Genomic DNA, 24,901 nt, shown 5'->3' on the forward strand with positions numbered 1-24,901 from the left:
CCACACGAGCGCCTTTATATCGACCTTCAAATCAGGATGTTTTCATCTTATCCAGTTCAAAGTTAAAACATGAAGGAAGTTTAAAATTCACCAATTCTGACAGAAGAACATCCACAGTGGAGATAACTTTACGCAACAGCAGGAACCCTGTTTACCGAATAGCCTCAGGAGGTTTTTTCGTTTTGAAAGGCTGGTCTAGTTTATCTGGTTCATCCAGAATTATTTCCACATCATTTCCACAAAATTCTTTCCAAAAAGCAAACTTTCGGTTTTTATCATCGTCACGTGACCAGCATAATTCCACCTCGAGCCAAAACCAATTTTTAATGAATTCGATAACAGGATAATCCATAAATATCAATGAATTGTGAATATTTAAACTTTGGGATAAACTGGTCATTCAGGGTTCCGTTAAAACCCGAGAAGAAGAAAAAAACTCATTCGATTCCGCTTCTTCTATTTTGGCGGATACGACAGGTCCGCCCACTTCCGGTTGCTCTCCTCACTTCCGGGAGGCGCGAGAGTTCCAGCGCCTGTCAAACAAGTCTGAAGTTGTCCGGACAGGAGGAAGATGTACCCGGCGGCGGGGACACCGCGGCCGCTTAAGGCCTCTTTATCGCAGGAAGCCGTTTCAGCGGCATGAACACCGGAGCGCGCGGGTTTCACGGCTAGCGGGAAGCAGCAGCGGGAACGCCGCCGTCATTCGGAGCGGGTTAGCGCCTGCTAGCCAGGTAGCAGAGCCGCTCCAGTGAGCTGGGAGGCCGTTTACGTCCGGAGTACATTCGGGAGAGTTTGCGGGGAGCATGGAGAACACGCAGAAAGTACAGATGAGGAACAACCCTCGCAGGTAAAACCCAAGGAAATGTCTTTTCGCGGTATTAGCATGTTGTTGGTGCGCGCGCGCTTATGTTGACCTGCTGTCGTAGTTTGATGAGCAGTTTCCTAAGCAGCGCGTACTCGGGTTCGCTCGGTTCTCTCCGTAAAAGTTTCCATTTGTTGAAAACTTCCGCCTCGCGGTGTTTCTGGTTTCCACCGTTTGCGGTTCTGCTCTGAGATTCAGCTGACGTTAACAGGCGGTCCGCTCCACTCTGAAACGAACCTCACATTCTGATCGCGGAGCAGAACTTTCCTCCTGGTCCCACCTGAGTTGTGGCACTGTTGAACCCCCCCTCCCCCCGACGATTGTTGACACGTTAGTTCAGTCAGTGAGTCTTCACCGATCAAAATAACTACAACTTAAGGAGATAACCCCATATATAATTATATAAAGAAAATGGTTTAATCCACGAGAGTGGCAGCACAAGTTTTACATTCTGGGCAGAAAAACTTTCTAGAACAACAAATGAAGACTTTTCTTCGTCTTCTCTGCCAGACTCATGTCTGTTTCCAGAGTGTTTTAGGTTGTCCGTCATTCTGAAGCATCATTTTTTACACTGACAGCAGCATCCAGAAGCATCTGCTGCCTGCAGAGGAGCCTGACCTTAAGTGACCTCACCAACAGCAGACACTCCCCTTTGTGTGTTCTGTTCTTTCCTTCATGCGGGCTTTGGGTCATTGTGTTTGTCATTTGCTCAGGTGAGGTTCTGTTGGTTCCTCACCTGTTGGGTTTGTGCTGTTCTCTTCTGGCTAAAAAGGTGGTTTCTCTGCCAGCGCTTTAGAAAACTGTAACAGTGGCTGTTTGAGTTCATCTCCACGTTTCCTTTCGCTTTATGAGTGACAGTCTTTGCCAGGAGTCGGCTCATTTCTGCTGCTGGTGTCTTGATAAAATTTAAAACTGTTCACTGATGCCAGATATTTTTCTGTCGGGATGTTAGACTTCGGCGCTCTGGTGACTAGCGAGCGATCTCGGTGAGGTTTATTGTGCGCTGTAGGAACTGGTTATGAAGGTCAAAGCGGTTGTTGTTTGACAGCAGGAAGTCAAGAGTTCCTATTCTGTCTGCTTATCTGAGTGATGTGACTCTAACGCTCTGTTGTCATCCAGTCCTCTCAGCCTGAAAGAGCAGGGCGTGGAGCTACACTTTTGTGAGACGTTTACCTGGATTTCTGAATGAATGAATAAGTTTTACCTACATTTTTACTTTCGAAGTTCTCTCTGAAGCCAATTACTGAAAAGTTTTTTTTGTGTAAAATATGCCAAGAAAGTGACGAAGATACAGTCATTGGCTCTGTTTATCCTAACTCACTGTAGTTCAATTCAATTCAATTTATTTGCATAGCTCAAAATCACCACAACAGTCGTCTCGATGGGCTTCATTTGAGGCTTTAGTTGATTCCTGAGCGCATTACTGGCTTTTTTTAAACGAAGAAAAATGAAGATCCATTCTATCGTAAAAGCAGCTCTCTTTGTTTGCAATAGAATACAGCGCTGTGGACTGATTATGGGATGTGCTACGTTTCAGGACCACATCTCGGCTGTAGTTCACAACGTCATACTAACTTTGTTGCATCATTTACACAGTTTCCCCTCTGCTAAACACAAAGAATAACTTCAAACCATCACATTCACAGTTTAAGAAGTGGTCTAAAAGTATTTTTTCAACACTTGTAGCTTCTCTTATTTTGTTGGTATTTCACTTTTATAACTGTAAGTGATATTATTCAACACAAGTGCACCTTTGAAATGAGGATTTAATGGAAAAAAACAAACCTTGTGAATACTGGATCATCGTGAATCAGGTGATGTTGACCACATTTTTGGAGAGTTTGTATTTTCACTGGTCTAGTTTGTCTCTTCGGAACAGATCTCAGGTCAGATTTTTACTCTAAAGTCAAAGTTCATCATTTATTAGAGACCTGAAAACTAACTTCATGGGAGATTCAAGAAAAAAGACAGCAGCGCTGCCCTCATGTAACATTTAATTCTTCTGTTTGGTGAAGTGATGTTTTTCAGAGAAAATGTTGAGAAACCGAAGCAGCACTCGGGTTCCACTTTTACATCCAGCTAGCCTAAAAGCACTCGTTAGCCTCAGACACACCTGACGGGGGGGCGGTTACCTGTGCAGAGCTCTGGCAGCACCTGCACCTTCTCAGGTCACAGAGCTGCAGCCGGACTATGACGTCTGGAGATTTTGACCGCTGCCTTCCTGCAGTTCTCCAAAAAGCAGATCGATGTATTTATGTCTGAAGATATTTTGTCTCCAGACTTCAAATTTGAAAAGAGCTTTTGGAGTTCTTCACAGAAGAAGTGGCTCAGATGGGGCTTTCAGAGGCTTTTTCTCACGAAGATCAACAAAAATGATTTATTCCAACATAAAACAGTTTTTCTGACATTTTAATCTTTATTAAACTTAAAACTTTTGATAGTAAAAGTAAAAAAAATACAAGGAATGAATAAAACTCAGCAGAAAAACACATTTAGATCTTAGAACTATTTAAATATAACAATAAGCTTCAATGTTTTAAAAGTAACTCACTTTTTGACAAGTAATCTACGTTTTAGAAGATTTGTTCTTAGTTTCTGTCTGAAGGTCTTGGTTACAGATTTTCTGTTATTAAAGCAAAGCTTCAGCAGAAGCCTTGAACTCTTGAGGAAGCGAGAGCCTTCTTCTGCAGCGGTGGCACGTCGGCTCCGTTGCTGGACTCCGGCACGCGTCTTTACCAACATCCTGGTGTTCTTGCAGGCAGCTGAAGAAGCTGAGCGAGGACAGCCTGACCAAACAGCCGGAGGAAGTGTTCGATGTCCTGGAGAAGCTGGGAGAAGGGTGAGTCCTTCAGTCAAAGCCAGAGTGATGCTCACGACCAAAGCCGTCTTTTGAATGTGTGTTTTTCATTTCATACATTTCAACTTTAATCTCATTATGCAAGCGTCTGTCTGTGTTTCTGCCCATTCATTCATCACCCCCCCCATGCATCTTCATTTCCTGTTTCTCAACGCTCTTCCTGTTCTGAGTGGCTGATTGACAGCGTGTGTGTCGTCAGCTGCTGCAGAGACTCCATATTCATCCTTTTTCCATGGAAGCTAATTTTCAGCAGACTGTAGATCAGTTTTCTGTATTTCCTGTCGTTGGTGAAGGAGGCAGAACGGTCCTACAGGGGCTTCTGATGTTATGAGCTGACCACACAAAACCAGCTGGGTGTGAACCACACCAACGCTCTCAGACTCACATTTATTTAAAGATATTCTCCTGCTTCATGGCATCCATGTTGACATTGATTTCTGAGCGAAATAAACAAAATCCTGTTTCCAGAATAGTTCCTGACTTTGGTGTCTTGCAGAAAGTCTTTCTTTGTCTAATAGATCCTCCCAGACGTTTGGGATCAATTCAACGTTCTTCAACTTCCGTAGTAACCAATTCAATTCAATTTTATTTCTATAGCGCAAATTCACAACAACAGACGTCTCAATGGGCTTCGTGCCGGTAATCGTAAGTTAAACATTCAATCAAAAAGGATCATGAATACATAGAGTTCAATAGAAAATTACTTAAATGAACTAACAAACTGACTAAACTAAACTGGACATCCCTGCCCTTGGTCGTTTTTACCTTAGAGTCACATAAACCAACTGTACCTTAATCTAAATGGTATTTTCTAATGTCGATTTATAATCAATTTCATTTATTTTGAAAGGATTCTTTTAATTGTATTGGTCGATTCAATTTCCTCAGGCAGATGAACTCGATTGGATTGTAGGAATATTAATGGATTAAGTTGATGAATCGTTGCACCCTCAATGGAGACGTAGTCAGAAATCCATCTGAGTGAAAACGTGACGCCGTCAGAGTTTGACTGAACTTCTGTCCCTGCAGGTCGTACGGTTGTGTGTTTAAGGCCAACTATAAAGAAACCGGAGAGATTGTTGCCATCAAGCAGGTTCCTGTAGAGTCTGATCTCCAAGAGATCATCAAGGAGATCTCCATCATGCAGCAGTGCAACAGGTTTGTGTTCTGTGGCCAGAAGAAGCCACATCTGCTTTTCTGAGGCAGCCTGAGCAAAAACACATTTTTTTACAATGTCTCCATATAGCAGCACAGTCTGCACTGCAGAAACCCAACAGTAGACGCACAAACACCAGACACACCAAATCTGTGTTTCTAACACTGAAGCCTTTCTGGACGTTTGAGTCCACATTTGAAAGTGTTCAGAGAGACAGACCACAGACAGATGACGGATTCTGTTTGTGACATAGAGAAGAATTAACTTATCTAAATCTACAACTACATATATAAAGTCCAGCAGACGAGCTTCATTCAGTTGAAGTTGGGGGGACAGTCAGGGGCGCGAGTCGAGCCAGAGACAGGAACCACAGCCAGGTGTAGGAGCAGGAGCAAGAGACGAGGTACTCGGTCAGGAACAGGAGCATGGATGAACCAACTGGAGTCTGGAAGCACTCCCACTCCCCAGGAGGGGAAAGAGGGACAATACATGAATCACTGCACCAAACAGAGGCATGGAGAACTAAATGATGAATAATGATCAAGAATACCAGGTGTTATGATTCAGTTTAACAGCAGTTTGATTCACATCTTAATTTGTGGCTGATGATCTGATCCCTAGTAGATATTTGTTCATTTAGAAAGATCCAATTCAATCCAACTCTCTGTCCTAAAGTGAATCCAGATCCTCTTCATCCAAACTTCCAGCAGTGAGACTCAGACAGAAATTCCTGCTACTGAACAGTTTTCCAGATTCTTGGATTTCTTCCAGATCATCAAGTTAATGAAATCTGTGTCCAAACCAACAAGTAAACTAGAATGAATGTCAAATCCATTCACATGTTAGTTTCCTAAAGTTCACCACTGTTGTTTTTCCACATCCAGAGAATCCAAAGACAGGAAGTCATTTATGACCCACACGGAACACGTAAAATAAAGATTTGACTCAATGACTGATTAGAAAGGCCTAACATGATTTCCGCACAGAGTAACGTGTAACGGTAACACATGACTTTAGTGAACAGAAAGCTGTGTTTTCAGCCCTCATGTAGTGCGATACTACGGCAGCTACTTTAAGAACAGCGACCTGTGGATCGTCATGGAATACTGCGGAGCCGGGTCCGTCTCCGATATCATCCGGATACGCAACAAGACGGTAACGCAATACACACTGAGGCACACACTGTTCAAACATGGACACACCCATCCGTTTGACCCCCCCCCCCCCCCCCAGGCTTCAATGGGACTTTGGTTTTTCTGCTCAAGCAAAGTTGAAGCATCTATTAAATGAAAATCCTCAAATCTCTTGATCTTGTCACGAACAGGACATCGCTATGGAAACAACCATAACTAAATCTGCTCCAGGATTCTCATATCGACTCAGAGAATATTGAATCTAGTCTGTGTTTTTGGTTTGTTTATGAAAACTGAACCACGATCTTCTGAACATCCTTCTTTTACCGTCCAATAAGGCATGACAGGAGTAAAGGTGATGGGTCACTTTCAAACTTATACCCTATACGTTCTCACTACCTGGTGCCTTGCAGGTCTGTAGTTTTCCAATGGCATATCTCATTTCTACTTTCTTAATTTCTTATTGTAATTCCTTGTTTTGCACTTCTCCTATTTATGGTAGATCAAGTGAAGAAAGCTGTTGTCTACACTTGCTAGAATATAAATCTTTGTAGAAAATAATTAATACTTCCTCTTGATCTTCTGTTAATGTGTCTGTTTTAGGATTTCTGATGCTGCTTATTGAGTCATTAGGTTGTTTTCTTAGTCGTCTTGCTAATGATTTCATTAGAATATCATTTATTTCTGTTTGAATTTGTTGTTGGATAGTTTGGGAGGGACTTTGCTTGTGCTGCTTTTCTAAATCATTTCTGATTGCCACTTCCTGGTTGTACTTATCCTTTTTTTTCTTATTTTGTGCAGATGCAATAGCAATTATATTTCCTCTCAAACCTGCTTTTAGCTCTGCTTTTTGGGGTTAACTTCTCATTTCTGGTTTCCTTTAATGAATCTTTTAATTGTGGTTTTCATTTGTTCCTTCACAGTTTCCGTAGTTACCAGTCCTAACGTCAACCCCCACAAAGTATTAAGTATTAAGTATTAATACTTAATAATACTTAAGTATTATTAAGTATTAAGTTAAGTATTTCTCTTTTTTCTGTCTATATGAACTGTTAAAAAGCAGGGCAATGGTCAGAGACAATAATTGTACTACCGGTAATTTAACAAGCTTTCATTCGTCTCCCGCTTATTTTGACTCCTTTCATGTCAGAGCATATAAAAGAGCAAAGGAAGTAACTGAGCTGAACACTAGGCCTGAGTTGATCAATTTGATTAATCGATCTGAATCGATCCAAGCTTAATAATAAATAATCGATCCATAAGAGTAGAGATCAATCTTTTATGCTTTTCTTTTTCCGTGATCCAACACATAACAGCAGCAAAAGTCAAAGTCTGTTAGCTTAAAGCTAACCTATAATGGAATTTCCCATAGGACGGCTAACGCTCGGTCGTCCTACATATACATGGCTGACTAAATGAACAGCTTGATAAACACGCAGGCGTTAACTGAGGAAACTGTTTTCTTTAAAGTAACCATTTGTGGTCTAAAGCACGGTTTTTGTAGGATTAAAGTGTAATGTTGTAGCGCTAGTGCCACCTAGGGGCCAAACTGAAACCCCCTCCAGGAGAGGCAGACCATAATGTTGGAGCTTCACCTTTGGAGAATTCATGTAACGCTGTATGATGTTTATCATTTCACCAATACATTTGGTGAAATGTATCAGGTTCATGTAAATATCTTCAAAACAAATATAGATTATTATATTTGTAGGCTAACCTGTCTAAATGTCTAAACTGTTTAAATTTAAAATGGAATCGAATGGAGTGGATTGAAAAAATCGTGAGTGGAATCGATTCAGGAAGTTATTGGTGATAGCAGCCCTGCCGAACACAAGGCTGTGTCCTTCATCCTCCTCATCGCTTCTTGTGCTGTGAAGCTTTCAGAAGAGGAGATCGCCACTGTGGTGCACTCCACCCTGAAAGGGCTGGAGTACCTCCACTTCATGAGGAAGATCCACAGAGACATCAAAGCGGGGAACATCCTGCTGAACGCCGAGGGCCAGGCCAAACTGGCCGACTTTGGAGTTGCTGGGCAGCTAACGGTGAGGAGCAGACCTCTTATGGAGTTCTCTTCATTCAACCTGGTAGAAACACTAATGAAGATGACTGAAAGCTGCAGACAGCACGGACAGGCAGGATCTGTCAAAGCTGAGGCCTGAAATCCTTCAGCCACGTAACTAAACACCAAAGCTCCTCTCCTCAGGACACCATGGCAAAGCGAAACACCGTGATCGGCACGCCGTTCTGGATGGCTCCAGAGGTCATACAGGAGATTGGTTACAACTGTGTGGCAGATATCTGGTCCCTGGGAATCACAGCTATAGAGATGGCGGAGGGCAAGCCGCCATATGCTGACATACACCCCATGAGGGTGAGTTCTTACTGAAAAGCTCTGTGACAGCAGACGGCGACTCTTCCAGTCCCAATGTACGGAAACACATTTTGATAGGATTTCTGTTCCTCCCTATGTGAGCTGTTCACTTTGTTTCCTCCTGCAGGCGATCTTTATGATTCCCACCAACCCGCCTCCAACCTTTAGGAACCCGGATCTGTGGTCTGAAAACTTCAGAGACTTTGTCAGCCAGTGTCTGGTGAAGAATCCAGAGAACCGGGCCACGGCCACACAGTTGTTACAGGTAGACGCCTGCAGCAGTTTCTCTTTGGGAGCAGAATCCCTGCAGGTTCCAGCTCTTTTAGCTGCACCAAAGGAAAGTTGGTTTAATCCTCTGAGACTTGGTTTTGTTCTTCTTCTTTCCCTCTGCAGCATCCATTCATCAAGTCAGCCAAACCCAACTCCGTCCTGAAATCCATGATCACCGATGCCATGGAGATTAAACTGAAGAAACAAGAGGAGGCGCTGCAGAGGGAGCAGGAAGCGGAGGACGAGGACAACTCTGTAAGCTGCTGAACGTGGGGTCACGAGGTCATTGAGCGCTGAAGACGAGGCTGAAAAACCTTCAGTCCACAGCTGATCGTGATGGAAAGGGATCGTCTCTCTTCCAACGACGTCCAGCCAATAATTCCAGCTCTGCCCTGCATCCTGCGGCAGGATTAGTCCGTATATAAACTAGTAGAAATGCTCAGCATCACTTTAGAAGCCCCCACCATTTGAATCACTTCCTTCAGATCATCAAACTCACTGATTGATCCCTTAAAAGGTTTTATTGTCAGCATTATTATTGAAGGGAATTGAACCCCCGGCCTCTGCCTGGCTGTTTCAGGATGAGGACGAAGTGGACCAAGGGACCATGGTGCGGGCCGGAACAGGCGACTCCGGAACCATCCGAGCTGCCGGCTCTTTAGCGAGATCTCTGAGTGACACGTGTCGGACCATGATCGAGCACGAGGACACGGGAACCATGCAGTCACAGCTCGGAACCATGGTCATCAACTCTGACGAGGAAGACGAGGAGGAATGTGGGACTATGAAACGTAAGGGTGTCCACACTACCACACTACCACCACCGTGTTTCACTGTTGCTTCAACCTTTTTCTGAGATGGGGGGAGTCTTTGCTGTGACTGGCGGTCAAACTGACGGTGTTTTTGTTGAGACCAACTTTGCTGCAGAGCAAAACTAATGTCAGGAAAACATGAGAATTTAAACATTTAGTGCTTATTCAGTCTGTGGTGTGCCGCCTCCACATGACGTGTTCCTGTGGAGCTCCTTCATCAGCGGTAAGCACACCAGATGGTGATGTGGACCTCCTCATCAGGCTGAGCGGATCTGAGTCCGTTTGCTTCTTCTTTGTTCATTCTGGTCCAGCTGCTGTTTTCAAGGTTTCCTTAAACCCGTCTCTGGACCGTCAGAAGAGTGTCACAGGTGCGTCCACCTCTTCTGAACAGGTGCTGTGAACGGGGCACACCTCAGGTTAATGTGAGCTGTGGTTGCAGTGCATTATGGGCGATGCAGCAGCTTTGAACAGAGGTTTCAGCAGACCACGTGTGTTCTCTGATGCTTCTCACAGCCGTGTTTGTGTTTTTGAAGCTGCTAACAGAACAGCCGATGAGGAACAAGGCGGTGGTCTCGTCAAATCATGTTTTATTTACACAGAAGTTTATTAAACATGGATTCATTCTTTAAATGTTCATTTCTAAATCAGCAACACTGGTGATTTGACCTGAACAGAGGCTGAATATTCATGTCAAAGGATGAATTCTGTCAGACAGCAGCTTTTTTCTGGAAAAACTGCACTTGATCTAAATCAAAACTCGTCTTTTTTTGTTTGTGTTTGGATGCAGTCTTCCTCGCATTGTTTTTTTTTCCGGTGAGCACCACATGTAGTCTAGAACAGTGTTTTTCAACCAGTGTGCCGCGGCACACTAGTGTGCCGTGAGAGATGGTCAAGTGTGCCGTGGGAAATTGTCCTCATTAACTGATCTAAAAACAATTACCATCTCCATGATTTCAGCTCTGTGTTCATCCAAACAGGCCCTGATAAAACACTGAGGAGTTAGGAATATAAAAGATCATAAAATACTTTTTCTTTGCGTTTATTTTATTTTATTAAAGACATTTTGATAAGGTACCGCGATTCAGCTGCACCTTCGGCTATATTTTGGAAAAGTCCCGCCCCTTTAACTGTCTCCACCAATCATTCTTGGGGAGCTTAATCACATGTCATCAGTCTGACCAATCAGAAGTGCTTAAAGTCTTCACTTCCTTGTCCCGATTTAGCTCGTAAAGTCGCTCAGTTCTAACAAAAATAGCAGCTAAACCTCGTCTTTAGCGCTGTAGCTTTGCACAGAATCCAGTGTCAGACCGTGGAACAAGTGAACAAAACAATGAAGCTCCGAAAACCGATCTCCGGCCGTTTTATGCACTACATCTCCCATGATGCATGGGGTTGTGAGAGTGACAGCGCATACGGAGATCTGTTGTTAAACGTCTTGAAACCAACGAACACACATCAAACTGTTTTTAAATCTTCTAACTTATCTTTTATTGCATTTTTTAGAAAAAGAAACAGCTGCAGCTTCCAGCTTTTTCTGCAACAATTATCTCAAAAATGCATGTGAGATTGTGGAGGGACTGTAGATCAATACAGACCATGAGTTTCTCCTTTTTTTTTTTAATTTTTGGATGCTGGTGTGCCGCGGGATTTTTTTTAAGGTTAAAGTGTGCCGTGGCTCAGAAAAGGTTGAAAAACACTGGTCTAGAAAGCAGGTTCCTGCAGAAAGTTCTGGACTGTTAAACCTTTAGAACCAGGAGGTGCAGTGATGCTGAAGTCTTCCTCATAATCCCTTAAATCCCAATCACACGTCACAACACAACGTGGCGATGAGCTTCCTTCCAGCCACTAGGTGGCGCTTTTCACCCATCGGCTGCACAGATCTGCCCCAAAGACCTGCTTGAGTAGCTTGTGGTGTAATCATGTTCTATAACTCTTTAATGTGGCAGTAATTCTGAAAAATGCAGATGCAAACAGAGAAGCCGTCTCGTGGATTGCTCTTTTCTGAATTGTGTGATGGTGGGAGCTATGGGAGGAGTTTCAATTTAGGTTGGACTAAGTTCATTAAAGCTGTCTGTGGGCGTCTTTAATGTTTGCCCTTATAAGGAAACGATGACTCTATGAAGAGACTGCAGGACTAAAGAAACGTTCAGGTTATAGGACTGAGTTATTAGCTTCATGATGTAATTCTATCCTCCCAGGACCACCTTTCTTTGAGTCATTCTAATGAGTGGAAAACAAAAGACCAGGATGTGTTTAGCAGGAATATATGAGCAGCAAAGGAGAGTGCAGTGGGAGTATGTTGCTGCCACAGAGCTCCCCTGATGAAAACAAAGCTGCTGTGAAAGTTGATGCTGTAAAATCTCAACTCCTACTCTGCATTCACAGCTTAGTTTGAGCCAGAGGAGCTTTATGGCATTTAGCAGCACCAACAGAACAGAGCTGCTCCTCTGACCAGCGATCATCAAACTCATGCAGAGCTGAGACATACTCATGTTGGTGATGGGAGGAGACGCCACACCTCGCTCGCCGGACGCCTTCAGCACTCTGGATGTGAGCACGCCAGATTTCAAGCTGGCGGTTTTCTGATGTCTCATGAATCTGCACCACTCTCACTCTAAAGTACACACACACACACACACACACACACACAGTGTCCTCTCTCTGATGTCCTACTATTGAGTTAGTATGGATCTTCTCTGCCGACAGTTTAAACTGCATTAACGCAGGAACATTCAGACTTCTTAATGTCATTAGAGCTCAGATATCCTGCAGTCATACGTTTGAGTGTGGGAGCGCTTCATCTGTTTGTCTTTTAACGACTGATCAAGAAAGTCTGTGTGTATGTGGCACTAATGACTGTGGTCTGAAGCCCGGTGGATCCTGCAGGATTCGGGTGAAGTATTCAATCAGACATTGATTCTCTCCAGTGGCTCTGAAAAATAGAAAGCCTATTAATTCCTGCAAATCAAGCATTAATCCAAACTCACCCCAGTAATCATTGGAGCCTTCTCTTTTGAAAGGTGCACTAACGTTCCCTTTGAGCAAATGAAGCCCGTTCTCCAGCTGGACCTCGTGGTACCATATCTGAACCAAAGAACGTCTTGAAGGAAATGTGGACTTCCTCAGAACCATCAGAACCTCAACATCTTCTATTCACGCCAGCTTTGTGTGATATTTATTATTTTAAAATCTGATTTTATTTATTTTTTATTACTACTCAGAAGTAAGCCTCCACTTATATCCCATGATTTTGTTTGTGGGGTCTCCTGCTAGCTTACAGCCCCTCACACCCCTATTTTGACATTAGCAGTGCAACAGAAACAGCAGCAACATCAGATCCATCCGTCCAGTTCTGATCCAGATTCCAGCTCAGTCCAGGAAAACAAAGGCGTTCAGGGATCTGTTGGTCTGCAGGGGGAGGATCAGAAAGGGGCGGAGCAGGAAGACTTTGACCCCGCCCATCGCTGCTTTTACGTCACAACTGAGAGCCTTGTCAAACGGCATTTTTTCGTCTGCTCCTGATTCACCGTGATTTGAATAAAGAAATCCTCCGACATGCAGTTTTAGCCTTAGATCCATCATGAGAAAATAGCTACAAGAACACGATAAAAACGCCAAAAACAACATTTTCATTAAAGGGATTCAACTTTACCCTCAAACATGAGCTTTTTGGGAGGTTTCTGTTCGATCCTTGCACCATGTTTTCTCATCCAACAGCTGATTGCTGTATTTTATTTGCACATGGCGGCCTCGATGCAGTCCATTCTACTCTGAACTATATCTGGTTCTAAGTTTAAACCACGTTCCAACAGAACACCATCAGTGCTTTAATGAATGTGACCCAACAGGACTTCTTCCAAATCCCAGAAACAGAAACTTTTAACTCAAAGACAACGGCTGGTGTCAACTTCCTGTTGTGATTTATCTGCTGTGACGATGCATTTTGTCCAGAAGTCCTGCAGACAGACGAGCACCACCGTGTCAGCAGAGAAATAATGGGATGTCAGCAGGACACTAGCAGTGGCAGGAATCCCTTTTCTTCTGGGAGTCATTTACCTGCTGCAGCAGAAGCTGCTCCAAGCATTTCAGGAAGAAGAGGCTTCGTTTAGACACGTTTCACTCCCACATCACAGCGTCTGCTGCTGAAAAAGATCCAACAGCCTCACTTCCATGTGCCGAGCTTCAGCAGGATGCACAGAAAAGAGGAAAGCAGCTTTAATGAGGCGGGAATTATTTATGGAAAATAAATGCATCAAACAAAAGTTCCCAGCATGCTCCTGCTGGCTGAGGACCAGCTTCTCCCCATTTCCCTCAAATGGGGAGAAGCTGGTCTAAACCTGCTTGTCTTTTAAAACCTAAACTTGACTTGATGTAGATGAAACTGATAACACGCACGCACACACACACACACACCCACCCACACACACACACACCCACACACACCCACCCCAGGCCAGCATAGCAAACGTAGCAGGACACAGATCGGCTCGGTTGGAACTTTTCTTTGAGTGGTCAGATAATTGTTCCCATAACTCTTTTAATACCTCACAACACTTTGTTTAGAACACTTGCGTTCAGATTTTTGCAGGCCGGCCTGCTGGTGTCTGATCGAGAGATCTCCGTATTGGGAAAACTGTGATCCCTTCAGGATTTCCTCCTCGTTTAGTCTGACCGTAACCAACCTTCCATGGTTTTTGAGGAGCGCTGGACCAGTTATCTTCATGCAGCATCAATTGTGTCAGACCGAGGAGTTCTTTTTCCATTTGACACACAATGAGCCTCTAGCCCACAATCCATTCAAGCTGTCAGCAATTCTGGGTTTTACAGGTTTGTTCTTGTCTGAATAGATTTATCATCGTAAACCGTTTTGCTCTGGTTCCCTCAGACTGATGCGGCTGGATGACGGCAGGAACGGTTTTATTCAAAACAATCTTGACTAATCAAAAATGGGTTCGTTCAAAACCACATCAGTAGTTCCGGTTTTATTTAGATTTAATGTAAAGGACTGCAGGTTAACTCTTGAGTTCCCCTGCCTCAGAGCACAGATGCCTGTTTCTTTTTTTTTTTTTTTTTTTTTTTTTTTTTTTTTTTTTTTTTAACTTGTCCTGTCCAACAGCTAGGCAAACAGATGAGAGCTGAGGGCCTCTTGTGTTGGACATATTTTACTTTAACAAGAGGGGTTATTCATCTTCAGACAAACCAAAGGTATGTCTGAATAAACCCCTTTTGTAATTGAGGCCAAACTTTATTAATTTCAATCATGTTTGAAAATCTTTGGTGTTGGACCGGACGGAAAAGGAAAGAGGGGAAGAAGAGAGAGGGACGATAGAGAGAGGGGGGGAAGGAGGGTGATAGTAGGAGGGGAAGGGGGATAAGACCATGAAGCAGCATAGAGCAGGCAGGTTTACTGGTTGTTTATCATTACGGTAAGGTTCAAATGTAGTACAAAAAGGGCGGGGCCTGTTCACACACACTCAAATATTATCAACACACCTGCTAGCCGCAAAAATGTCCACATGTCAAGATGCCTGTTTCTGTCACGTAGTTCTTGTTGGCTTGGCGGCTTTAGTACGTCTAACGGCGTTTGTTATTAAAGCCATGAATTCACAGGAAGCTCTGGCTGATTTGCTGCTTTAGGTTCAGTAAAGACACTTTCATTTCCATCCTCTGGTCAACCATCATTCGTCGTCGTTTGGCTTCCAGATCAGATTATATCAGATTATTACTTTGACATAAACATTTTCTTATGCTGGAACATCCTGGGGAACAGTCCAATGGTTTGTGTTTGGTAAAATTAGGTTCTCCCTACAATATTTCTGCGTTGGACGTCTGACACCTGAAACAGCCTGCAGATTTTAAAGGGATGTTTCTTTAAAAACAAAAAAGCTCTGAGCGTGAATTTAGGGGTTCTTTGGCAGTAAATGCAGAACAAACACATTAGTGGCTTTAGAAAATCTCACATGTAAGTGTCCGAGTCTTTCACACTGGACCTTCTTGACCTGCAGCCACATGGTTCAACAGGACAGATTTACAGGTTTACGGTTGAAATGACGGTTGAAATGGTTCAGTGTTGCTCACCGCAGCAGCAGCCTGATGAGCAGTTTATGTAGATCTAAGACACATTTTGGAAACAGTTTGTTAATGGTCTTTTTCTGTGAAAAAAGTCATAAAGACACTTTTTCTGGTTCTTCCTGAACGGATTCTGTAGAAAGTGTGGTCTGTCAACACTTTCAAACTTCCTGTTTGAAGCCACGTTCACATGAAACTTCTGTAAGTAAACAGCGTCTTGTGAAAGAGCAGCGCTAAGGTTTACAGTCAAATCGATGTAGCTCGAGTTACCTACAGTTAATGTAATGTGAAATGCAGCTCTGCATGCTGCATTACAGGAATGAAAGGATGCTTGAGTGCTGGTGCTGGTGCTGCTGCTGCTGGTGCTGCTGCTGCTGCTGCTGCTGCTGCTGGCTCTTAAAGATGGTTCATGTGTCCTTTAGTGTTTTAACGGGCAGCATGAGGAGAAGGCAGCTTCTCAAAAACACAGTTCCTCTCAAGAGTAACACTCAACATTTCCATTCTGCACCAAAGCTGCCGTTTTCCAGCAGGTAGTGAGCAGAGGTGAGTCTGCCACCCTTTACCCTGATCCACAGATTCAGAGGTTGGAGCTGACGTCATCCCAAACCTCCATGTCCTGCCTTTCATGTCATTGGAATTCCTCTCATTTTTTGTTCCAGATTAAGTCTGCAGTTTTGGTTCTGAAGTTAAACGTCTCTCCTGAGCTCAATCATCTGCTCTCAACCCTAATCTAATCTAAAAAGATCTTCAAAGCTGCCTTGTGTAATGTTAGTTATGAAGAAGCTCCAGATGCTTTGATTCTTTCTTTTGAATCGCTGGTGTTTATTATTAAATCTTGTTTTTGGTCCAGTCATGTTAACACGAACACGCCATAATCTTCAGTTTTCATCTAAACATTGTTCTTCTGATTGACAGGGAGAGATGAGACGATGCAGCCCGTCAAGCCCTCCTTCCTGGAATACTTTGAGCAGAAGGAGAAGGAGGCGAACATCCAGAACGATGGAGGGCGGAAAGGAGAAAACCACGCCGACAACCGCAAACTGCCTCTAGATGGAGATCTGGAAGGGGTAAGTTTGCCTTCTTTAAGTGGCTTTAATGGGGATGTTGATTTAAAAGGGTGGAGTTGTATTGGAGTTCAGTAGAAACATATTTTCTACGGCTTTTATTCAGTCACCTTCATCCAGTTTGTCCCTCAGAGAATCAACAAGCAGCGTCCATTGACTATATATGAATACTGCACGGAGTGACCTTTAACCCCAGAGCTAGTAGAAACTGGCAAACACCCACCCACCAACGTAGGCCGGATTGTTAGTTTTCCTGAGGACTAAAGTTAACCCTTTAACACCGGAGCTTTAGTTCCAGTGTCTGGACTACTTTAACTCTTCAACCACAATTAACGCAATTCTGGTCGAATCTGAAGCGGAGAAAAGCAGCTTTGTGCCATTGTGCTACACTTTTTTAAAAGTAGCTTTTCCCAGTATCAAAATCAGCTGATTCACGTTAATCACGCAAACGGACAGAGAGCTACGATAGATCAAAGATCATGTGTTGTCGTTGGAGCGGAGATGTCACCGGCAACATCTTATAGACAGAGGCTAAAGCAAGGTGAATGGGATTGTAATAACGTAAAACCCGCTGCCCGTCACTCACTGAAGCGTGACTGTGTGTTTGGCTCCGCGTCTGCATGTAAGCAGTCCGTCTCACATCTGCAGAACATTCATACTAACCTAAGATCCCGTTTAAAGTCTCAACGCCTGCATGAAGCAGAAACTCACCACGTAAACCAGACTAGACCATCAGCAAAACTACCACGAGAAATACTCATCATTTATTAGCAACAGCATAACAATGTTATTAAAAAGAATCCACAGAGTTATTGTACTTTAAAAATGTTGAAATTACATCAAATGCACACATTCACTTGTATATTTAGTTTTAAACATATTGTCGCGGACTGAGTTTAACTTGGCTGTTGGGCCGCGTTAAAAGTTCTGGAGTTCATTAAACGCATCAAGCAGAGATCTGATTGGCTCTCAGTTCTGTCGCTCAGCCTGTTGTTAGTTTGGACCAATGGGGTTCAGCCATGGGCCAAATAAGGGAAAGGGGAGGGCTGGAGCGGGAGGGGGGAATATAAAGTTGGGAGAAGCGCTCTCGTCTCAGCGGGAGAGATTCAGGAGTTGCTGAATTAATTGTACGGCGTTCGTTGCGGTCTGCAGTAACCAGAATAAAGAACCTTAAAAGAGGTTAAGTCTCCGTGCCTCAGTGTGGGAAAGGGACACTACATTATTGTATGGCTCTTTGGAAATTACATTTAAAAATATGTGGCGTTTATGGCTCTCTTGGCCAAAAAGGTTCCCGACCCCTGGTTTAAATCCTCATGACTGGTCCGTCTGCTCTGGTCGTCTGCGCATACATGTGGTGGATTGTAGGTTTAAATCCTCATGACTGGTCCGTCTGCTCTGGTCGTCTGCGCATACATGTGGTGGATTGTAGGTTTAAATCCTCATGACTGGTCCGTCTGCTCTGGTCGTCTGCGCATACATGTGGTGGATTGTAGGTTTCCATCCTCATGACTGGTCCGTCTGTTCTGGTCGTCTGCGCATACATGTGGTGGATTGTAGGTTTAGATCCTCATGACTGGTCCATCTGCTTTGGCCGTCTGCGCATACATGTGGTGGATTGTAAGTTTCCATCCTCATGACTGGTCCGTCTGCTCTGGTCGTCTGCGCATACATGTGGTGGATTGTAGGTTTAGATCCTCATGACTGGTCCGTCTGCTTTGGCCATCTGCGCATACATGTGGTGGATTGTAGGTTTAGATCCTCATGACTGGTCCGTCTGCTTTGGCCATCTGCGCATACATGTGGTGGATTGTAGGTTTAGATCCTCATGACTGATCCGTCTGCTTTGGCCGTCTGCGCATACATGTGGTGGATTGTAGGTTTAGATCCTCATGACTGGTCCATCTGCTCTGGTCGTCTGCGCATACATGTGGTGGATTGTAGGTTTAGATCCTCATGACTGGTCCGTCTGCTCTGGTCATCTGCGCATACATGTGGTGGATTGTAGGTTCCGATCCTCATGACTGGTCCGTCTGCTCTGGTCATCTGCGCATACATGTGGTGGATTGTAGGTTTAGATCCTCATGACTGTGTTCCATCTGCTCTGGTCGTCTGCGCATACATGTGGTGGATTGTAGGTTTAGATCCTCATGACTGTATTCCGTCTGCTCTGGTCGTCTGCGCATACATGTGGTGGATTGTAGGTTTAGATCCTCATGACTGGTCCGTCTGCTCTGGTCGTCTGCGCATACATGTGGTGGATTGTAGGTTTCGATCCTCATGACTGGTCCGTCTGCTCTGGTCGTCTGCGCATACATGTGGTGGATTGTAGGTTTAGATCCTCATCACTGGTCCGTCTGCTTTGGCCATCTGCGCATACATGTGGTGGATTGTAAGTTTAGATCCTCATGACTGGTCCGTCTGCTCTGGTTGTCTGCGCAAACATGTGGTGGATTGTTGGTTTAGATCCTCATGACTGTGTTCCGTCTGCTTTGGCCATCTGCGCATACATGTGGTGGATTTTAGGTTTAGATCCTCATGACTGGTCTGTCTGCTCTGGTCATCTGCGCATACATGTGGTGGATTTATTAAACCAGGAAAGTTGGAGCTTTTTTAGTCTGGTTTCCTCTCAGCAGTTGACTGCTGGGGAAATAAAATATTAACCATGTGACCTTTAAGTATGAGATGGTTATTCTGAGCGTCCTGCAGGAACATACGGAGCAGTTTCTGTTCAAACGGCTGATTTCTGTTCATCATTATTCAGTCTAAGCTGAGATAACTGAGGTTTAGGAATGTGGTTCACGTTCCCAGAGCGTGTTTTTGTTTTTTTGCAGTGTGTGTGTCAGATGTACGCCTTCATCGTTGTGTGTTTGAGGCTTCGTGGCGTGTTGCGCCTGTCCTTTTTCATCTGACAGGCTAAAACACAAAGCACGTCTGCAGGTCTGTCATCCTTTCTGTCTCAGCCTAGTCTCAGGATTTGGTTGTGGAAGCCGGTTTGATCAAATTCTTAACAGAAACTATTTTTAATCGAGGAGGGGGGTGAGGGGGGGGGGTCCTGTCAGGGTTTGATCAAAAATAACTGTGATCCTGCTACCAGTAAAGTTCACGTCTTCTCTAAAAACATTTCTAATTTTACGTCTTCTCTTGTATTTTTTTATACTTGAACTAAATGAGTTGGGAGGGGAATGGGGGGGGGGGGGGGGCACAGTGGTCCGGTTTGTATCCAGACCAGGACCTCCTCCTGTGAAGTTTCTCCTTGTGTCCATGTGTTCTCCTGGAGCTCCTCCTGCGGTCTGAAGACCTGCTCGGTTTCTTTGGGGACTGCGGTTGTCTGTGTGAACCCTGCGGGGGCTCGTCCGGGATCCATCCTGGGAGAAAGGGACAGAAAAGATGCTCCACCCGTGCATGTCTTTACATCTGGAGATGAAGCAGCTGGAACGTCTGCATGTCGTCTCATCTGCTCTGGTGGAGGTCATCCCACTGTTTGATCTATTCTCAGGCCTGTCGTACAGCCGGAGACCCCCCACCCCCCACTCTCCGACATTTAGCATTAAAAAGTTGCAAATCCTGCTGAAGCTACCTCAGCCTGACGGAGCAGCAGAACGTTTTCCTGAAGTGTTTTTAGATGCCAAATAAAGATGTCAACCAGTCAAAACATTCAGAATTTCTTTGGAATTTTTCACAGGAATTCTCACACCCTTTTTCTTTTTTGTAAATGTATCCTTTCAGACTTTTTGAAGTCTGCGCTGTTTTGCTTCTGTCAAACCAGAGAAGCCCTTTCTCCTTTCCCTGATTGATGCTTCCGTGTGAACGTTTTTCCCTCCAACTCGGTCATTTTTGAAATTTAAAGATGATGGCGTAACAGCAAAAGGAAGTTTAGAACAGAGTTATTTTCTTGTCGCTGTGCGGAAACGGCCTGCAGGATCAAACGCAGGAGGAGACGGCTTAGTGGTCGTCGGTCAGGAGATGCACCGGATTTTTAAGTGACTTAAATCCGTCTTTTGGTGGGATTAATTCTTCCATATGATGTGTAAATGTGAGGATCAAGCTCTTCTTTCTGTGTGGTAACCTCGTTGAATCAGTTGATTGTTTCGTTTCCGGGGGAGTTGGTATCGGTCGCCGTCAGAACCGGCGGTTTCTCCCTGATGTGACGGTTAGCCGTGATGGCAGAGTATTTAAAAGGCCCCTGTCCTGCCTGATTTACCGCGTAATCCTGGTTTGAGCTGAAGTTCAGCAGAACATCAGAGAGCATGTGGTATAAAAGCAGCAGCCTACATTTTTCATGAGGCAGGCGTGGAGCGTCTCACCTAAGTTCACTTTCCTCCTCTTCTGGTATCTATTTTTACCCTCCCCTAAGTGATTTTCTTGTTTTCCAGCTCTCATCCTCCATGCTCCCTCATTTATTTATTTTGTCCCGTCCTGCCACTCGAATCCTTCCTCTGGAAAAGTTCCAGTCGGTGACTGAAGACTCGGACCTCCTCAGTTAAAATGGACCTTGTTGTTCGTGGTTCTGAATAAAACTGTCTAGGGTCCAAAGGTTCTGCTGTCAGCCCCCAGTGTTAGGTTCTTCTCTGGTGGAACCCAGTCCTGCTTCGGTTCTGGAGGAAGATCTCACGCTGTCCTGCCTGATGAAGCTGATGGTGAAGGTTCCCCTGAGCTGTGCTGCTCGTTATGGCGCTGTAAGCTCAGGAGGGGAAATCAGGTATCAGATCCAGAACCAGAAGACCACCAGAACAATGGAGTAACAGCCGCTTCTCTACAGAAGTCTAGGGGATTTTGGCTTCTAGGAGCCACTTCCTGTTTGGAACGTCAGGGGGAGGAGTCACTCAGTCCAGGTCTCATAGACAGTCAATGGGTCATACCAAAGACCAGAAATGGGACAGACACCTCCCTGCTTGACACTTGGGCTGGATTAGGGGGGGTTAAACCACCGAATGGTTCCTGCTGTGCAGCCCGCTGCTCCCCCTGGAAAGGGGGGTTAAAATGCTGAGAGCAAACTTAACACCTCCCGATATTCCAGAATAGATCTTGGTCTGCTTCTGGTTTCCTCCTCTGTCTTTGGGTTCCTGTTTGACCCTAGTGTGGTCCAGCGGCAGGACGCTCCTGCTCCGGGTCGCTGTAGTGGACTCAGACTGTTATTTTAGCTGTATCGATTGTGGGTAATAAATAGCTTGCTGGTAATAGCTGGGAGGGGCAGGGCCCCGGGGGGAGAAGCTGAGCTGGCCCCAGGTCCTTATCAGGCAGAGAGTTTAAACACATCTCAGTAAAAGCAGCTGCTAAAAGGCACTAAAGCAGAGACTTATCAGCCCCTGGCTTCCTGTCGTCATGAGTGAGGTATTTTTAAAGTGAGCTTCTTCACTCACATGGGCGGAGCCTGAGCTCCTTCCTGACACCTTTTCACCTGCGTCTCAGTGATGAAGAGCAGCAGGAGGCTGGAGAAAGTCCTCAGAGTCACATCTGTAGCAGACAGGAGGTCTGCAGTTGTTACTGTGTTTGCTCGCTGTCTGGATCATTTATATCAACCTGAGGATTCCAGAATTTGGCTTCGGTAAGGAGCCGTGCCATTTCTGCCATCCTAGAGTTGGAGCACCACATGAAGGGAAAGTTGTCATGGCAACAGGCTGGACAAACTGAAAGGCTGATGTCTGAAGAAGCTTTTCTCCGTGGAGGAGATGAGCATGTTTGAACTCTGAGCAGAAACGTGAACGGGTCAGACACTCCGGCACAGCAGCACACACCCAAACGATGTGGCGCTCCCCAGAAACGCCTGGCGCTCTGTGTTTGTGCAGGTGATGACGTGGTCGGTGGAGGAGCTGCGGAAGAGGCTGGCCTCTCTGGACCCTCAGATGGAGCAGGAGATCGAGGAGATCCGCCAGCGCTACCAGGCCAAGCGGCAGCCCATCCTGGACGCCATCCAGGCCAAGAAGCGCCTGCAGTGAGCGGCTCGTGAACCCGCCCCAGAGTGTGGAGCCCCCGCACTCTGGACCACCAAGAGGGTGCTTCTGAAAACTACTTGGGACGCGACCTGCTGATTTAATAAGTCTGGCTGCTAGAAGAGCCGGTTCGATTCCACGAGCTCGTTGAGGAGGTCGGCGCTGTTGGTGTTCTTCTGTGCGCCGCTGATGACCATGGAAGTGCTGGTTGATGGACCACCAGCTGATCTGCTTCATCTGTGCCGGATCAGCCTAAAGACGCTTTGGATCGTGGTTTTTCCCGCCGAATGAGCAGCTGTTTCTGTCTAAACGGGTTTGTGATGCTGGAAAGGATTCTGCTGTTTACATGGTCAGTCATGGAGCAATCGTTTTTCTTTGTGTTTGTGGAGTTTATGGAGACATTTTAGCTTGATGGTAAAGGATGGAAGTTTCCTCAACGCTGATCTGAAACTCACAGGTGGACTCTAACGTCCAAGTGAACTTTCAGTTTGGATCATTGAATGTACCAAAAGTGAGTTTGCTGTTCTTGACTATGCCTTGGTGTGGGAAGTGTTCCCCGTCGTCTGTCTTTAGTACTTAAAGAACGTTCTGGAACGGTGCCAGCATGCTGCTCTCTGAGCCCCAACGCCACCAGCTCAACTTCCAACATTCCTTCAAACACGCCCAAAGGTCCGTTCAGAGCCGCACGCCGCCGACGGGACGCGCCTCTCAGGACACCAAACCTCCTCAGGGCTGTAGAATAGTTTCTGAATGAAGATGAGCTGGAGGGTTCCTGCTGACGAACACTCCCAGAGGATCAGGTACTGATGAAGGTCTGAGCTCATCTTCATCTATACAGGGGGGAGGGGGGGTGTTCTGATGCACAGAACCTTTCAGCTGGAATCTTTAAGCTGTAAATCTGAAAATCTTTGTTTAATTTATCATTGGACCACAAGTCTGTTACAGACGGGCCTGAAGGGAGGCTGGTCCTGCTGAGCGCGCTCTTTAGGGGTTTTGGATCGGACTGTAGGAAGAGAGAAGTAAAGAACCGCCTTCAGAGAAGAGGAGGCTGAGAGTCCCAATCTAGAGAAACTACTTCAGCTGATCTGCCGCCGCGGTTCTGAACCTTCACCGCCGCCGCGGCAGTCGGTGTCTGCCTTACAGGTGGGGGGTGCATTCCTCTGTCTTTGCTGTCTTTAATAAAGAAAACTGGACCCGTGCAGCTCCGAGTCTGTCTTCTAGTGTCACGCAGGGCTCCTTCATCAGAGGGAGACGCTGGACTCTTCAGGAAGTTGATCAGCTGATCACCAGGTGAAGTAAATGTGAACCTGAGGAGACGTTGCTGATCTGAGATGTTAAGGAAGTCTGGTCGCCATCGCTCGCCGTGTCGGGTTGTGGCTCCTCCTCCATCTTCATCCGTGTTTGGAACAGGATGCAGTGACTCCTCATCCTCGAACGCAGAACGCCTCCCGTCCTCCATGGTTTCCTGCACGAGTTCAGAAGAACTTCCATGAATTTTTAATTACCAAATCTGATCTCCCGTTTGTGTGTGTGCATGTGCATGCATTGTGTGTGTGTGCGCATGTGTGAAGATGCACGTGCGCATTGTCACAGAGGATAAATGAGCGTCTGGCGCTGCCGTAAGACGACCTTCTGAAGCCGTCCCAGAATGGACGAGAACATCTTCAGTCTGATCCAGTTTCATCTGAGACCAGAACCTCCATGCATCGAGAAGGTCCGGTCTTCAGGAAGCGGACGCTTGTTTTTAGAGTCGGTCAGAATTTTCCCACTGAAGGACATTACCTGGATCTCACAGACATCGGTAAGGCTTCTTCTCACTTCCTGTTTGTTGCACTAAACCGTCCTCTGAGCTCCATCGTAAACCTCCCACTCACTTCCCATTAAAAGGTTTCCTCATAAATAAAAGTAAACCTTCCTGTTATTCCATCCCAGCAGCAGACCTTAAGGAAGCCCAGGTTCCGGTTTGATCTTCCAGAAATACACATGCAGACGCACCAACAACCACAAAGAAATGAGTGAAACTAAAGAACGACCCGTCCATCAGAAGCCTGGTACTTTTGAGGACATTTGTTCAGTTTTTGGGGTGATGGTCTACCTTTAGGTCAATAGACGCCATCCGGTCTCCTGCAACACGTTCAGAAGTTCCCCTTTCACCGGGTCTTCACCAGGCCAGGTCCACGGCACCACAGAACATTCTGAGTTTAGATCCAATCAGGATTCTTCTGAAGCTCCACTTCCTGTTTGTTCTCTCCATCCGGTCTTCATGTATTACATGAACAGCGCTAACAAACAGACTCCACAGGATTTGGGGAGTAAAAAAACCAGAAAACTCTGTACGACTCACCGGCGTCTGGTCTTTTTCACCCTTACTGAGCCT

The 24,901-nt window shown here is 45.3% G+C and overlaps 1 protein-coding gene across 1 annotated transcript; it reads left to right on the top strand.

Moving 5' to 3' along the window:
• The first annotated feature begins 485 nt into the window (after window positions 1-485).
• Window positions 486-23,725, top strand: LOC101175466 (serine/threonine-protein kinase 4). Its single transcript, XM_004086196.4, has 11 exons — window positions 486-847; window positions 3,621-3,701; window positions 4,749-4,877; window positions 5,916-6,030; window positions 7,886-8,050; window positions 8,212-8,379; window positions 8,507-8,644; window positions 8,773-8,904; window positions 9,230-9,440; window positions 16,446-16,597; window positions 22,381-23,725. Exons 1-11 carry the CDS (start codon window positions 804-806, stop codon window positions 22,528-22,530), a joined length of 1,485 nt encoding a protein of 494 aa, XP_004086244.1. The 5' UTR covers window positions 486-803; the 3' UTR covers window positions 22,531-23,725.
• The last annotated feature ends 1,176 nt before the right edge of the window (window positions 23,726-24,901 follow it).

Source organism: Oryzias latipes, chromosome 5 (assembly GCF_002234675.1).
Source record: "Oryzias latipes chromosome 5, ASM223467v1".
Taxonomy (NCBI): domain Eukaryota; kingdom Metazoa; phylum Chordata; class Actinopteri; order Beloniformes; family Adrianichthyidae; genus Oryzias; species Oryzias latipes.